The following is a 15,960-nucleotide window of genomic DNA, read 5'->3' on the forward strand; positions in this document are numbered from 1 at the left end:
CCATCGGACGCCACGTCGAGGGTCTGCCCCCTGCTTGCCCGTCTCGGTGGGCCACGGGGCTGTGACAGGGGCCCCACTGGGGGAAAGCCATAGATCAGTGACCCCACCCCCCCATACGCTGAGAGAGGAGCTACGGCAGTTCCTTGAGGACGTCCGTGGCTCCCGCAACAAGGTACAGCTTGCACTCCAGCGATGGGGGGGATTTTCATCAGATCCTCCGGGCCGCGAGGGCCCTCATGGGGGAGGGTAAGAGGACCGGGAGGCAGGCCGCTGCGGCCTACTAACGGGTCCGCCTCTTCCGTGACTCCTTAATCGCCCACGGGGTAGGTCACGGATTGTTGCGCGGCCCGACGGAGGCCGTGAGCATCTCTGCCGGCGAGGATCCCCCCCAGCCCTCCTTATGGCACCGATCATCTTTGCAACATTAAACACCCGGGGCTGTAGGATGGGTCTCCGCAGGAGCCAGGTGCTCTCCTTCCTTCGGGAGGGGGGGTACTCTGTGATTTTTTCCTGCAGGAGACCCATACGGATCTGGCCGCTGAAGCTAGCTGGCGGCTGGAGTGGGGGGACAGGGTCTATTTTAGCCACCTCACAGTTCGTATGGCTGGAGTGGTGACCCTGTTCTCCCCCGACCTATGGCCCGAGGTGCTGGGGGTCGCCGAGGCTGTGCCAGGCCACCTGCTGCACCTCCGGGTCTGCATGGAGGGGCTTGTGGTTAATCTCGTCAATGTTTACGCCCCGACATTGGGCCCGGAGAGGTTGTGTTTTTATCAGCAGGCATCCGCCTTCCTCGGCACCTTGGATCCTCGCGAGTGCCTGGTCCTGGGTGGGGACTTTAACGCCACCCTTGAGGAACGGGACCGCTCGGGGACCGAGCAGCACCCGGCCGCCGCGGATGTCCTCCGGGAGATCGTCTAACATCACTCCCTGGTGGACGTCTGGCGCGACCACCACCCGGATGATGTTTCGACATTCACTTTTGTCCGGGTGGAGGTCCATCGGTCGTACCACTCCCGGTTGGACCGCATCTATATGTCACGCTTCCATCTTTCCCGGGCCCACTCCTCCAGCGTCCGGCTGGCCCCTTTTTCAGATCACCATCTAGCCACCGTGACAGCCTCTCTCTGCGCGGAGAGGCCAGGGCCGGCCTATTGGCACTTTAATAATAGCTTGTTGGAGGATGTGGGCTTCGTGGCGTCCTTCCGGGAGTTCTGGCTGGCCTGGCGAGGGCAGCGGCGTGCCTTTCCCTCGGCGCGGCGGTGGTGGGACCTGGGGAAGGTGTGCGCCCAGCTCTTCTGCCGTGACTACACCCGGGGCGCCAGCCGACGGAGGGATGCGGCGATAGGGCAGTTGGAACGGGAGGTCTTAGAGCTGGAGAGGGGTCTGGCCGCCAGCCCCGGTGATCCATCCCTCTGCGGAGCGTGCCGGGAGAAGCGGGAAGAGCTCCGGACCCTCGAGGACCATTGGGCCCGAGGTGCCTTTGTTCGATCCCGCATCCGCCTCCTTCGGGAGATGGATCGCGGCTCCCGCTTCTTCTACGCCCTGGAGAAAAAGAGGGGGGCCAAGAAGCACATCACCTGCCTTCTAGCAGAGGACGGCACCCCCCTCACGGATCCGGCAGAAATGTGCGGGAGGGCCAGGGCCTTCTACGCAGGCCTTTTCTCCCCGGATCCGACCGATCCTAACGCTTGCAGAATGCTCTGGGATGAACTCCCGACGGTCAGCGCGGGCGACCGAGACCGGCTGGAGCTACCTCTCACTCTGGTCGAGTTCTCAGAAGCCCTCCGCCGCATGCCCACCAATAAATCTCCGGGCATGGACGGGCTGACCGTGGAGTTCTACCGCGTGTTTTGGGACATCCTCGGCCCGGACCTTGTCACCACCTGGGCCGAGTCCTTGCAGGGCGGGGTCCTCCCTCTTTCGTGCAGGCGAGCCATGCTCGCCTTATTGCCGAAGAAGGGGGACCTCCACGATTTACTGAATTGGCGTCCCATCTCGCTCCTCAGCACGGACTATAAAATCGTAGTGAAGGCCATCTCGCTGCGGCTAGGGTCCGTGCTGGCGGACGTGATCCACCCAGACCAGACCTACACTGTCCCGGGCCGCACCATCTTCGACAACTCGTATCTGGTCCGGGACCTCTTGGAACTCGGGTGTAGGGATGGTCTGTCGTTCGCCCTCCTGTCCCTGGATCAGGAGAAGGCGTTCGACAGGGTGGACCACGGGTATCTCCTGGCCACTCTGCGAGCATTTGGCTTCGGGCCCCAGTTTGTGGGTTTTCTCCAGGTGCTGTACGCCTCCGCAGAGTGTTTGGTCAGGCTCAACTGGACCCTGACCGAACCGGTCAGCTTCGGGCGAGGAGTACGTCAAGGGTGCCCCCTCTCGGGCCAGCTGTATGCTCTGGCGATCGAGCCCTTCCTCTGTCTCCTCCGTAGGAGGTTGGCAGGGTTGGTGCTGCAGGAGCCGGAGCTGCGGCTGGTCCTGTCGGTGTACGCCAACGACGTGCTCCTCGTGGTCCAGGACCCGGGCGACTTGGTGCGGGTGGAGGCTTGCCAGACCATCTATTCGGCGGCCTCCTCTGCCCGGGTCAACTGGGTCAAGAGCTCTGGCCTGGTGGTCGAGGACGGGTGGCAGGCGAGCTCCCTCCCACCCGCGCTTCAGGCCATCCAGTGGAGCGTGGGTCCGCTGCTCTATCTCTGCGTTTACCTTTCTGCCACGCATCCGTCTCCGCCGGAGAACTGGCTAGGTTTAGAGGGCAGGGTGTCAGAGCGGCTCCGGAAATGGATGGGACTGCTCCGGTGTCTCTCCCTTCGAGGGAGAGCACTGGTGCTCAATCAACTAGTCCTGTCCATGCTCTGGTACCGGCTCAACACCCTGGTCCCGGCCCTGGGCTTCCTGAACACCCTCTGGACGTTGATTCTGGAGTTCTTTTGGTCAGGACTGCACTGGGTCTCTGCGGGGGTTCTCCATCTACCCCTGGAGGAGGGAGGGAAGGGCCTGAAGTGTCTGCACGTTCAGGTCCACGTCTTCCGCCTCCAGGCCCTGCAGAGGCTCCTTTATGGTGCAGGTAGTCCGGCATGGAGCGTATTGGCGCACGCCTTCCTGTGCCGCTTCCGAGGGCTCCGATATGACCGGCAGCTCCTTTGTCTCCATCCGAGAGGTCTTCCGCGAGGCCTCTCCGAGCTGCCGGTCTTCTACCAGGACCTCCTCTGGACCTGGAAACTGTTTTCAGTGACCAGGTCCGTGACGGCCACCGTGGGGGCAGATCTCCTCGCGGAGCCCCTGCTACACAACCCCCAGCTTCGTGTGCAGGTGGCGGAGTCCCCCATGGTGCGCCAGAGGTTGGTCCTGGCAGAAGTCACCAAAGTCGGAGACCTCCTGGACTACGACCGGGGAGACTGGCTGGATCCCCTGACGTTCGCTCAGCGCATGGGGCTCTCCAGACCTCGTACTCCCCGGCGCGTACTTCAGGAGGTGAGGACCGCTTTGCCGCCCGCTGCTCGGGACTATCTCAACCGGGTCCTGCGAGAGGGCACGCCCCGCCCACCCTCCACTCCGAGCCCTCCAGACTTTTTCATCGGGCCCCTGCCCCGTGGACCCAACCAGCCCCCTCCCCGTCCCTTCGCCATGAGCCGGCTGCACCATCTGCACACAGGGAAAAATTGGTGCACCCACTGGCAGCTCCCCCCCCCCCGCCCCAGCTCACCTCTGCCTCCGCCTCCGGCCTTCTCCCCTGAGCGCGCCGCTGCGTCCTGCTTCTCCCCCCTCCCTCCTCCTTGTGATGGGAGGGAGGGGGAGGAGGAGGAACGCGGTGCACTCGGGGAAGAGGCGGGGCCGGGGTGGGGATTTGGGGAGGGGTACAATAGGGGCGGGGGGGGGGTCGGACCCAGTGCATGAGGCAGGGTCCACACATGGCATATGAGGATACCAAGGACGAGGCAGCCGCAGCCCCGTGTCTGTGGCGCTGGGAGCACAGCTCACAGGGCCGGGATTCTGGGTCGGGGGACTCTGGGATCTGGTAGAGAATCTCTACCAGGTGGCCCCTGGATCTGCTTGTGGTTAGAGCTGGCTGTGGAATCATAGAAGATGAGGGCTGGAAGAGACCTCAGGAGGTTCTAGTCCAACCCTTTGCTTAAAGCAGGATGAACCCCAACTAAATCATCCCAGCCAAGGCTTAATCAAGCTGGGCCTTAAAAACCTCTATGGATGGAGATTCCACCATCTCCCTAGGGAACCCATTCCAGTGCTTCACCACCCTCCTAGTGAAATAGTGTTTCCTAATATCCAACCTAGTTCTCCCCCCACTGCAACTTGAGACCATTGCTCCTTGTTCTGTCATCTGCCCCCACTGAGAACAACCGAGCTCCATCCTCTTTGGAACCCCCCTTCAGGTAGTTGAAGGCTGCTGTCAAATCCCCCCTCACTCTTCCCTTCTGCAGATGGAGGACTGGGCTCCGTGGGTGTCCGGGTCTCATAGGCGCCGACTCTGTAGGTGCTCCAGGGCTCGAGCACCCACAGGGAAAAATTGGTGCACCCACTGGCAGCTCCCCCCCCCCCGCCCCAGCTCACCTCTGCCTCCGCCTCCGGCCTTCTCCCCTGAGCGCGCCGCCGCGTCCTGCTTCTCCCCCCTCCCTCCTCCTTGTGATGGGAGGGAGGGGGAGGAGGAGGAACGCGGTGCACTCGGGGAAGAGGCGGGGCCGGGGTGGGGATTTGGGGAGGGGTACAATAGGGGCAGGGAGGGGGTGGAGTCGGGGAGGGGGGTCCCTGTGCCGGGTCTGGCTCTCACAGCCTGTCTCCTTTGTGAAGATCCCAGCTTACCCAGACCCTCCATCTCTCTGAACCTCACTTCGGTCACCGCCCCAGGGGCAGACGCTATCATCTGGTGTCAGGGGCAGTGCTGGGATGTGAGGTTCTTCCTGCACAAGGCTGGAAACCTGAACCCGCAGCGACACATGGACCCTGCTGGGGACGGGGCCGAGTTCCATATCCCCACCGTGGGCCGGCAGCACGGAGGGAACTAAAGCTGTAGCTACCGGCCCCGATCAGAGCCCTTCGTCTCCTCAGAGCCCAGCGACCCCGTGCAGCTGGTGGTAGCAGGTGAGGGGACTGGCTCCACGTCCCCGCTCCCAGCCGCACCCTCAGAAGGTCCGTACCCTGATGGGATGCTCAGAGCCAGGCTGGTGGTGAGAGGTGAGGGCCCCAGATAAGCGTCTCCTAGTCACTCCGCCCAATGGCCCAGGCAGCGAGGGGGCAGCAGGGGGCAGGGGACTCCCGCAGCGAGTTAAATGAGCTCATTCTGCCCAAGGAGCAGCCCCCAGGGGGAGCCACGAAGGGTTGTGGCTGAGTGGGGACAATGAGTGGAGTTACTATTGGTATGTGGGACCCAGACACCATTGGGAGGGGCTCCCTGCAGTGGGATGGATCGAGGGGTTCACACAGGGACACACAAACACACACAGGGTGGGGGGATGGGGAGGGGGAGCTGTCGCGGCTTCCTGTTGTGAGGGGGCAGGAGGGGGGAGGGGCCCCGGTGGGTCTCACTGCACCAACACTTCAGCCCTTTTGTCACCCCCAGATTACACCCGGGGCAACATCATCCGTCTGGCCCTGAGTGCCGGGGTCCTGCTGTCCCTGGTGCTGATCTTGGCCGAGGCTGCCCATGGCTGGAGGAGGGGCAGACGCTAGGTGAAGTGACCCCCCCCCGATTCCTCCCACTACAACCTGGCTTCCTCAGCATGGGGGAAGGGAAGAGGGGTCACTGTCACCCCAAGCAACATGACACTGCATAGCAAGGACAGAGCCGGAAGGACCAGTGCAACCGAATCTGTCTGAGCGTCCGGATGGGCCCGCCTTGGCGTGGGGCTGGGGGAGGGGCTGTGTCAGGGCCTCCATCTGGAGGTGGCGGAAATGACTAATGTCAGTGGAATGGGGAGCCTGCACCAAGGGGTGCCCTAGGGGAGAGCTCTGGGCCCTACAAGGTGGCTGGGGCCGTAGGGACAAGGGTCACCTTTGGGGCCATGGCTTGTGGGCAGCACCCCCCATGCCCGGGGCCTCTGGGACATGCTCCAACACAGCCACACCGGAGAGGACATGGGATCGTCCTGCCAGCCTGAGCCGCCTGGGCGTCGTTCGCACGTTTGTGGCTGTTGAGCCTGCGAAGCGGCCCGGCTGCGAGCTCACATGTAAAACCCACAGGCAAGTTCCCATCTGTGCCAAGGCCCCAGAGAACCGGGGAAAATTGGAGACGTCACTGAACGTTGTAACCCGGGCGAGAGAACCAGCCACAGACGCTGGGTTGGTCTGACCCGAAAAGCCCCCTGGCTACAGCCCCACGACTGTCGACATCGCGCTGGGGGGAAACAGGCTGGAACCAGGAGTTAATAGCCCCAAATTGGCGGGAGGGACTTTGGGCTTAATGGGGGGCAAAGTAATGAGGGAGCGGGACTAGGCCACCCACTTCCCCCTCGTTGGGTTCCTTAAAAAGAGACATTCCCAGCCAAGAAGCTGGACACGCAAAGGGGATCATAACCCCAAGAGGGGGGATCATGCTGGGAAGAAGGGTCCTGCCAGAGCAAGTGTCTGACGTGGGGTGCAACCTGGCCTATGGGACTGCTGAGCCCTCCAAAGGCACCAACCTAGGTTGCATCTGTGTGATGAAGTGGGGGATTTTCTTGTTTTTTTCAATGGTTTGTATGCAGAGGGAGTGGGACCCAGTGTCCCTGGGTGTTACTGGTTTAATGAGGTGAGGGGAAAGGGAGTTTGTTGTTACAGAGGACCAGTGATGGAACTTGGAACCCCAGCCAATGGCCTGGAGAATGGAGACCCCAGCGACTGGTGACCTGACGACCCGAGGACCCAGCTCAAGAGTCGCAGCAGGTTCTGGCCAGTGGGAGGACAAAGGGCTGTAAAGAGAGGATCCCAGTGACCTGACCAGCTGGTTCCAGCCAGAGGGGGGCCAGAGGACAGAAGAGAGGAGAGGAGGCCCAGGCAACCCTTTTTAAGACCCTGCTCCCCCTCTCCAGCCCAGAGCCCCCCTGTTCCCCAGCTGGGCATCTGATATCCCCTGCCCTAAGCCCCGCCTCTGTCCATTGTCTTCTCTCCAGGTAAACAGGGTCGTAAACTGGGGCCTCCTCTCCCCACAGCACTCAGCAATTTCAGCTCTTAGTAGGGGAGCCCCAGTGCTTGTGCACCATTAGCCCAACATGAATTCAGCTCAGCAGCCTGTAACTAGACTCCTAATAGAATCAAAATTAGCTCTGATAAGAACAGATTTAAAATTTTTTATTAAGATGATGTTAAAAAAAAAGTGAACAGAGTTTGAGCATAGACGTTTCTGGTTATCAGGGAAAAACGTACAGGTTATTGAGGGTGCAAAGTTTGGTTTAAGATCGGGTGGCATAAGGAATACATAATCTGCAATATCCCCAATTGGGGGTAAAAGGTTGATGGGTCAAAGTACAGGCATTGAGATATGAGGGTATGAAGTTCATAGAGTGGTTATGTTCGGGTGCGGAGTATAATGAGTGGATATGATGATGAGGATGGATTGACCCTCATTTGGTGAGATTTAATGTTCAGGGAGTTTATGGTTCCAGTTCATATGATCCAACGGAGAAGGTCACTTGGTCCCTTTCTCATAGTGGGAGAATGATGTCACTCTGGCTCACACCTCCTGGTACTGTCGGTGGCCGGTGATGTGCTCGATGTAGATGTCCCTGGACCATCGGATGGCATCTGAGACCATGAGGCGCCGCATGAGCCATGTGTAGCATCGACCGATCCTACAGGTCCGCAGCACACGCTCATTGCAGGGATCCCAGGTGCCCAGGGCTCCGACAATCAGGGCGTCCATCTGCACCTCGTAGCCCTTCACTCTCAGGGTATCAGCTAGGGGGCGTACTTTTCCAGCTTACGAGCTCGGGCTTCGCAAAATGTCGGGGTCCTGTTCTCAAAGGAGACCGTGACGTCGATGAGGATGATCTTTTTCTGGGCCTCATTGGTGACGACCACGTCAGGTCGTAGCTGGCTGTCAATACCGGGGATGGTGCAGTTTACAGCGACCTCCCCCAAGCATGGCACGATGGCTTTCACCTATTCCAGTGAAGAAAATGTAATTAGTGTTTCAGGCCCTCAAAAAGGGCCAATCACATCATATACAAATATCTTACCCCCACCCTCTCTCAATTCACTGGGTTTTGGAACCCATGTCCCTTGTCTAGCGAGTGCTACTTAGTTGATGGCGAGTCCCTCTGTCATAAAACAGTTCCACTGTCCTTGATTCACATAATCAGGGTAACAACACTTTAGTCTTCCTGCCCCAATAACAGAGAAACTGGGGATTCCACAGTAGCCGAAGTGACCATTTGGGCTGTTGTGGGCTCATGCTAGGTGGGGTTGGTGTGCCTATGCAAACAAGATCAGCCCCTGAAGTTCTTTTCCACAACTCGCCACAATTCACCACCAGATGTCAGGGTAGAGCTCATCCTGACTCTGCTTACACTTGCTCTGATCCCACTTGATGCCCTGGGGCCTGCAACATCCTCCCCAAAGAGTTTTCTGCTGCCTGCGCCCTGCAGTGTCCCAGGCAGATCCGTATTGTTTATGAGTTGCTGTTTAATAAATTGTATGTGCTCTGAACTCTATGTAATGATCAGTGGGTCAGGGAAGTATCAGGTGCAGAGAGTGCCCTGGAGTGAGGAAACCCTCGACCCTGTCCTAAGTGACCATGACAAGACTGGGGGTCAAGCCCCCAGGGATCCGGGGCCCAGCCTTGCCGGGGTTATGAGGACTCTGCTGCACAGGAGGGAGGAAGGGGAGCCCTTGAGGTCAGGCAGGTCTCTGGGTAAAGGGAGTGGGAGAGAGGACTCAGATCCTTTTGCTAGCCAATCCCACTGGTGCGGGTATAAGCCAGGAAAGTTCCCCACAGTAGCGGGACAATTTCCCCGGTAAACTAGGAGCAGGGTTAGCGGCCGCCCTGCCCGTCTGTCCAGAGAGTGAAATGAACCAGTTCCTCCCCCCACAGCCCGGCTATTCTGGAAACAAGCGGCTCTGCTCTGGTGACTCCCAAAGGAGTGAGACTTGGAGCTGGTCTGACTCCGGCCGTTGGCCGCGGTTGCTCAGCCTCCGTTTCAATAGACAGGCCGGGTTTGATTCCTTGTCTGTGGGTTTAACCTGAAAGCTTTGCCTTTGAACAGCTGCTGCTGGGGGTTTGCCCAGGAGCTGAGTAAAACCAGGGGCTCGGTTTGAAACGAGCCCCAGCCCCCGGCCTGTGTAACGCTGGCGAGGGAGAGAGTTTCCAGCCCCCCTCAGCCCTCTGGGCCTGTGAGACCCTCTGCAAAGAGCAGCAGGATATGGGAGTTTGGGGGGAGAGGCCGAGGGTGCGGTGGGGAAGGGATTAGAGGGGAGACAGGCTGAGATCAGGGACAGAGTGGGGAAAGGAATTTGAGGGGAGAAATAAAGGGAACGGGTGGGTGGTTTTTGGAGGGGAAACAGGATGGACATTTGAGGGGAGATGGGATGGGGGGTGGAGCTTTGAGGGAAGATGGATCAAGATTGGATCAAGAGATGGACGGAGGTTGGAGGGGGGATGGGGCGAGGATGGGGGGGTTCCCCCCTCACACAGTCGGGATCAGCAGATGGGGGGGATTTGTTTTCCTGACAAAACTCCAGATGAGCTTTGGCACCACTGGCTGGGGGCAGGAGAGAGCGAGGGGCAGGCGACCCATGGCCACCTATGGCCATGGGGCAGATTTACCCTGAAACACTCAGGAGAGGGGAACCCAGGTGCTCCTAACCATGGGGGCAGCTTCCATTTCCTCCCCTTCTCTGTCACTGCCCTTCCCCCCAGCTACTGTCCCCTTAGCCCCCTGGCCGCCAATGTTCCCCCACATTCTCCCACTCCCAATATTCCCCAGCCCCTCCCAGCCCAGGTAGGCACAATTTCCCTGAGGGCAGCCTGGAGCCAAGCCCACTGGGGACACAAGGAGCTGGTGGCCATCTTAACTGGGGGGGGGGATGGGCATTTAAGGGGGAATAGGGCAGGCGACGAGGGTGTGAGGTGGGATGGGCCATGGTGAGGGGAGGGTGTGAGGGGGCAGGCTTGGGGGATTCGAAGGGGGATAGGTCAGGGGGCAGGATGGGAGATGGGGCAGGCAGGGGTGGAAGGTCTTAGTTGTGGGTGATGGGCTGGGGGAGGCAGAATGACTCTGCTATGCAGCGAATCTGCTGCTCGTCCCCCTCCTGCTCCGTGGGGCCAAAAGCAGCTATAGGGGGAGGCTCCCAGGCAGTTGGGGGGTGGCAGGTGTGCAGGGGGGTGGGGGATTTAAGAAACCCATTAGGACCATGCAGCTGGGCTCCTGAACCATCTCGTAACGCTGCCCCTGAGTCATGGTGCCCCCGGCATTACCCAGCGCTGTGTGAGAACTGATGGGCGATGGCGCGACCATCACACCCAGGTCCTGGCAACCAGCCCCCTGCTCTAACCACTAGACCCCACTCCCATCCCAGAGCCAGGAATAGATCCCCCTGACCCCCAGCTTTCTGCTGCCCTCTAGCCAATGGCGTATAAACAAAACCTGTGTCACCTCCCTCTCTAGGGGCCTGGCCACATAACCACTGACAGTGTCTCCTCCAGCTCGGGGGCAGGGTCTCTGCGGGGGCATTAGAAGGTCCCTGGGTCTCTCTCGGCTGGTGACCCGTGTTAGGATATAGATATTCAGGCCTGTCTGTAAAGGCCTATACTTTAAGAATTTATGTGTATTCTTATCACTTAGCTAGTTATCACTTTCTGTATGTGTAAGGGCCTTCTCTTCTGTAACAGTCTGAGGCCTGGTTCTTAGGCTAAGGCCTTCGGCTAAGCAGCAGAGGCAGCCATAAACTGGGAAGTGAACGGTCACATCCTCGCATTCCAAACTAGTCACATGGAAATAAGGTGCTATTGGGCTGTTAGGAATACAATTCTGTCCTGATATTCCTATCACCTCCAGAGAAAGGAAAGAGCTTAGAAGATGTAAAAGGAAACTTGGGTTGATAGTTTTCTGTCTGGTAAGAACTCACTTATCAATAGACACAGCTGGAAAACCCTTATGTCTGTATAGATGTAGTTGTGAAATCCTGACTTCTGTATTGTTTTGTATGTTTATTTGCATGGTCTCTGTCTGGTTCTGTAATTGTTTCTGTCTGCTGTATAATTAATTTTGTTGGGTGTAAACCAATTAAGGTGGTGGAATATAATTGGTTAAATAACCATGTTACAGTATGTTAGGATTGGTTAGGTAAATTTCAGTAAAGTAATTGGTTAAGGTATAGCTAAGCAGAACTCAAATTTTACTATATAGTCTGCAGTCAATCAGGAAGTAAGGGGGGAAGGGGAACAGGGAATGGGAACAGGGATGGCTCTGTGGTGTCAGAGCTGGGAAGGGGGACACTGAGGAAGGAAACTGGAATCATGCTTGATGAAAGTTCACCCCAATAAACATTGAATTGTTTGCGCCTTTGGACTTCGGGTATTGTTGCTCTCTGTTCATGCGAGAAGGACCAGGGAAGTGAGAGGGTGAAGGAATAAGCCCCCTAACAACCTGTTGGGTGCATGGGATGGAATTTCTCTATCTCTGATTTTCTTTTGAACCTGGTTGATTTAATTCACATGCTGAGAAAAGCCCCTTAGAACCAGGCGTTACAGTGTAAACCCATCATCACCGTTCAGCAATGGCGCAAGGGGCAGCAAACCCAGGCGTTCCCCCTCGTGCCCCCTCCTCACACAGTGCCACGGCTCATGTCACATGGTGGGCAGGTTTGCAGGGTGAGAGGGGGCTGCAGAGTCAAACCCTCCAGCACCAGGAAATGCCACAGTTAAGTTTTCCTTAACTCTGCCCCCTTTACTTGCATGAACACGTATTAATTTTAGAGACATGGGTCACCAGCCAGCTTTGAACTCAGAATCCAACAAAGCAGGCAGTGTGTGTGTATGTGTGTGTGTGTCTGTTTGTGAATCTGCATGGAAATACAATAGAACCTGAGAGCTACAAACACCTCGGGAATGGACGTTGTTCATAACTCTGAAATGTTCACTACTGTGAACAAAACGTTATTGCTGGTCTTTCAAAAGTTTAGAACTGAACATTGACTTCATACAACTGAACATGGATTTAGCATAGCTTTGAAACTTAGCTATGCTGAAGAAAAATTATGCTTTTAACCATCTTAATTTAAATGTAACAAGCACAGAAACTGTTTCCTTCCCTTGTCAAATCTTTCTTTTTAAACTTCCCCTTTATTTTTCTACTAATTTATATTTAACACAGAACTGTTCTGTATTTGCTTGTTTTTAAGTTATCTCTGCTGCCATCTGATTGCTCACTTCCAGTTCCAAATGAGGGGTGTGGTTGATTGGTCAGTTCGTAACTCTGAGGTTCTACTGTAGTGGTCAGTTGAAGTTTGACGACAAGACCCTGTGGTCTCCTGGCTCCCAGCCCGATGCACCTTCCCCAATCCTGCAGGGTCCACTGAGGGTAACCTCTGCCCGCTCCTGACAGAGACCTAGACAAGCTGGGAGATGCATGATGCCTGGCCTGGCCGACTGGCCCAGGGTTTCCTGGGTTTTGTAGGGACGTCTGCTTGCTTTGGCTGTCCTAGATTTTGCCTTCAGATTAGAGACAAGGTGTGATGGAAGTAGGAAGAGACGGAACATCATCGACTTCCTGAAGCTGGAGCCACCAGCTAAGTTCCTTATTTGGGGCTCGGTGGAGTTCGGCTCCAGGGCGTTGGTGGCAGTGCTGAGGGGTCCTTCTCTGCCCCCATCATGGCATCTGCTCTCATCATCCTCCTCCTCGGTGAGTATCGGAGACAGCCAGGGTGTGTGCGCATGGGGAGGATCTGAGATCAGGGTGTGTGCCCTTGGGGGAGGGTATTGGAGACCGGGACGTGTGCCCATGGGGGGGGTCTGAGACCAGGGCTTGTGCGGATAGGGAGTGGATCTGAGACCAGGGCCTGAGCCCATGGGGTGGGTCTGACACCAGGACGTGTACCCATGAGTGGTGGGTGGGGTTGATCTGAGACTAGGGTGTAAGATCCAGTTGCTCTGGAATCTGGTCACTAACAGGCCATCTCCTCTCCAGGCTGCTGGCTGACCGGGCACAGCGGAGTGTGGGGAGGTGAGTATCAGTCTGTGGGGAGGACGGTAACATCAAGGACAGGGGAGGGGATACGTGGGGTGGGGAAAAGAGAAACTGAGCCCTGAACCTTCCCCAAAACTCAACCAAAACTCCCCTTGTGAGCTCAGACCACTCGCCATTCTTCTGTGCCCTGCCCCACCATGGAGTAACTAGGAGCCAAATCTGGCTCCCGGGGTCTGACGAAGCAGATGGGAACTGTCCCTTGGTTCAACATCCTGCCCCCCTAGGCTGTAAGGATCGGGGGTGGGGGCAGCACATGAATTTATTATACAAACGTTAAGAGGGCTCTAGATCCCCTTGGGGTAACCAAAACGTTCACGATCAGTGCCGCCATGGGGAGAACCCCCCAGATCCACCCCCGCCCCCAGATCCAGCCCCAACAGCTCCCTCCCCTGCACTCACAGCCCCCCGTTCCCAAGGCCTGGAGAAAGGTGGGTCTTGTGCGACCCGCGCCCGTCACAGACTCTATTTCCAACCCCGGGGTGGGGGGCAGAGCTGCAGGGGGCCACTGGTCAGGCTCCCTGGCTGGCCTCAGGTGGGGGAGGGGGGGCAGGTGATCTTTCATACATTTCATACATCCGGGTCCTGAGCTACGTCTGGGTGAACCCCCTGCCCCCGAACCCCATGGGCAGGCAGTGCCAACCCTGGTAGGGGGCAGACTCCTAGAGAGGCTGAATGACTGATGGACTGAATTGGGGCGGGTGGAAGGCGGGGGCTGTGTCTCCCCTGTTTAACTCCTGTCTCTTGTTGAAAGCAGGGCGTGAATTTCCCAAACCCACCATTTCGGTGAGCCCCAGCAGGGTGGTGGCGCTCGGGGGAAGCGTCACCATCCGCTGTGAGGGTTTGTACCCGGGCATGGAGTTCTTTCTGCATAAAGCTGGACACCCGAAGCTGCACGTGCCATTGGTGGTACCTAATGGAACCGTGGCTGAATTTCCCAACCCCAGTGTCAGCCGGGAACATGGAGGGAGCTACACCTGCGAATATCGCTCCATAACAGATCAGAGTCGCTGGTCGTATCTCAGCAACCCCGTCGAGATCATTGTAGCAGGTGAGGGAGGGGCCCGGCTCAGTGTCTCGGCTCCCAGCCCCACACCCAGCTGGACACTCAGGGGCTCTCTGCACTGATGGGATGGTCAGAGCCAGGCTCTGCCCTGATCCTTGGGCCCAGCAGAGGGGACACCCAGCTGGGGAGGGGGGATGGAGTCACTGGGGCATTTCCCAGCCATGGGGGAGAAGCAGCTGCTGGAGATGCAAGGCTGAGGGAGAGGGATCCCTGCCCCCAGGGGGAGCTCCAGAGTAGGGGGGCCTTTCCCAGGTAACACATGAGTTAGGGGGTGATGGGCAGACCTGAAGGTTATAAACTTCAGTGTATAGTAGAGACTTGCACAGTCCCCTGCAAGTCAGGGGTGGTGCTGTGCACAGAACCCAGGAGTCCTGGCCCCCATCCCCCCTGCTCTCACCCACTAGATCCCACTCCCCTCCTAGATCCGGGGAGAGAACCCAGGAGTCCTGGCTCCCAGCTCTCCCAGCAGAGAAGCCAGGGAGTGAATGGACCCTGGAGACTGGACTGGCCTCTCACCCACTAAGGAGCAGATCTCTGGGCCCCCAGGGGCTAGGGTTGCTCCGTGTCTCATGCTGTTAGCCCAGGGCTCAGAGGAAACTCTGGCCCCTGTGGAAAGGCATCCAGGAGCCCGTGCCCAGGGCCGCTGGCTCTGACCCACCACTGAGGCCGCGTGATGAGGAAGGGCCCCAGGATCGAGTGACGGGGCCTGCGTCTCACGGCCTGTCTCCTTGCCATTGCAGATCCCAGCTATCCCAAACCAAACATCTCCCTGAGACCCAGCGGGGGGGTCTCCCTGGGGAAATGGGTGACCATCCGGTGTTGGGGGCAGCACCAGGGCATGCGGTTCGTGCTGAATAAAGAGGGACGCCATTTCCCACCTGTGGATTCGGACGGGTTTGGGGCTGTGTTTTCCTTCAGCATCGTGTGCCAGGAGGACGGTGGGAGCTACAGCTGCTCCTATCACAGCAGATCGGAGCCGTTCGCCGTGTCGTACCCCAGTGACCCCATGGAGCTGGTGCTGAGAGGTGAGGGGCCCGGCTCAGTGTCCCTGTTCCCAGCCTCACCCCAGCCAGACCCTCACTGGGGCTCGGTGCCAATGGGACGCTCAGAGCCAGGCTCTGCCCTGAGCCCTGACCCCACAGAGGGGACGCCCGGCCGGGGAGCAGGGACGGAGTCACTGGGGGGTTCCCCAGCCAGGGGGGAGCAGCAGCCCCTGGAGACTCGGGGCAGGGAGGCTACTTTAACGCTGCCCCTTGTGTGTAGGAACCGTGAGTTGCTATTTAAACCCGTGATCCCATCCCCTCTGTTCTCCAGGCACTGCCCCAGGCAGTGCCCTGGCTGGGGCTGAATGAGGCAGGGGCTGCAGGAGAAGCAGTGGCTTGGTGGACACAGTGCTGGGTTGGGACCCAGGAGATCTGGCCCAGCTCCTGGCGTGGCCACAGACTCTGTTTGATGGGAGCACGTTGTGGTTTCCAAAAGTGTCCTTCCTTGTGCGGGGTCTCAATCTTGGGGGAACTCAGTCCAAGCGCCCACAAACTGTTGTGCTCCCAGTTAGTGGAGACCTCTTCAAACGCTGGCCTCAATAGCGCTGGATCCCATGTGTTGCAGGAGCATGTAGGGCCCCTGCCATGATCAGGGCCCCTTTGTGCCAGGCGCTGCATAAAGACAGAGTGAAGAGACAGTCCCTGCCCCTGGAAGCTCACTAAGGAAAGTGAATCTGTC

The 15,960-nt window shown here is 58.2% G+C and overlaps 1 protein-coding gene across 1 annotated transcript in view; it reads left to right on the forward strand.

The window, feature by feature from the left end:
- The first annotated feature begins 1,935 nt into the window (after positions 1–1,935).
- The window catches only part of LOC135893079 (leukocyte immunoglobulin-like receptor subfamily B member 3), a 31,774-nt gene continuing 17,749 nt past the window's right edge, over positions 1,936–15,960 (forward strand). The window contains exons 1-5 of the mRNA XM_065420865.1: positions 1,936–2,051; positions 2,436–2,535; positions 5,067–5,097; positions 13,930–14,223; positions 14,979–15,263. Of these exons, the coding sequence (XP_065276937.1) occupies positions 1,936–2,051; positions 2,436–2,535; positions 5,067–5,097; positions 13,930–14,223; positions 14,979–15,263 (826 nt within the window). The remainder of the gene's footprint in view (positions 2,052–2,435; positions 2,536–5,066; positions 5,098–13,929; positions 14,224–14,978; positions 15,264–15,960) is intronic.

The sequence above is a fragment of the Emys orbicularis genome, chromosome 21 (assembly GCF_028017835.1).
Source record: "Emys orbicularis isolate rEmyOrb1 chromosome 21, rEmyOrb1.hap1, whole genome shotgun sequence".
Classification (NCBI taxonomy): Eukaryota; Metazoa; Chordata; order Testudines; family Emydidae; genus Emys; species Emys orbicularis.